The 361-nt window shown below is 62.6% G+C and overlaps 1 protein-coding gene across 1 annotated transcript in view; it reads right to left on the bottom strand.

The window, feature by feature from the left end:
• Nucleotides 1-7: 7 nt before the first annotated feature.
• LOC104168479 (5'-AMP-activated protein kinase subunit gamma-3-like) overlaps nucleotides 8-361 on the bottom strand; it is a gene marked incomplete at both ends in the record, with an annotated part of 1456 nt that continues 1102 nt past the window's right edge. The window contains 2 exons of the mRNA XM_009709083.1: nucleotides 8-43; nucleotides 153-313. Coding sequence (XP_009707385.1) covers nucleotides 8-43; nucleotides 153-313 — 197 coding nt within the window. The remainder of the gene's footprint in view (nucleotides 44-152; nucleotides 314-361) is intronic.

Genomic DNA, 361 nt, shown 5'->3' with positions numbered 1-361 from the left:
GCACCGTTTTCTTCAGGAAGCGTGGCTTGGGAATGGTGGAGCCCTGCAGAGGGGCAGGGCAGGGCTGGGCTGCCACCTACACACACCCTGGCACCCTTGCTTGTGCCCTTACATACCCACCATGTGTGTGCACACGCAACCCCGGCACTCACGAAGATGTGGAGGAACTTGAGGATGCGCTTGTGTGTCAGAATGTGCAGGACATTGCCCGAGACGGGCTCGATAACGGGCAGGCGGTGGATCTTGTGCTTGATCAAGGAGTAGACGGCGTCGAAGAGGCTGTGGGAGACAGACAGGCCATGGGGGGATAGGGCTGCATCCTCGGCAGGACCCCCGCCAACGGGGGGGCTCTCCCCCCCCC

The sequence above is a fragment of the Cariama cristata genome, unplaced genomic scaffold, assembly GCF_000690535.1.
Source record: "Cariama cristata isolate BGI_N322 unplaced genomic scaffold, ASM69053v1 scaffold24551, whole genome shotgun sequence".
NCBI classification, from domain to species: domain Eukaryota; kingdom Metazoa; phylum Chordata; class Aves; order Cariamiformes; family Cariamidae; genus Cariama; species Cariama cristata.
The sequence above is the reverse complement of the archived record's forward strand: the minus strand, read 5'-3'. Positions and strand labels throughout refer to the sequence as shown.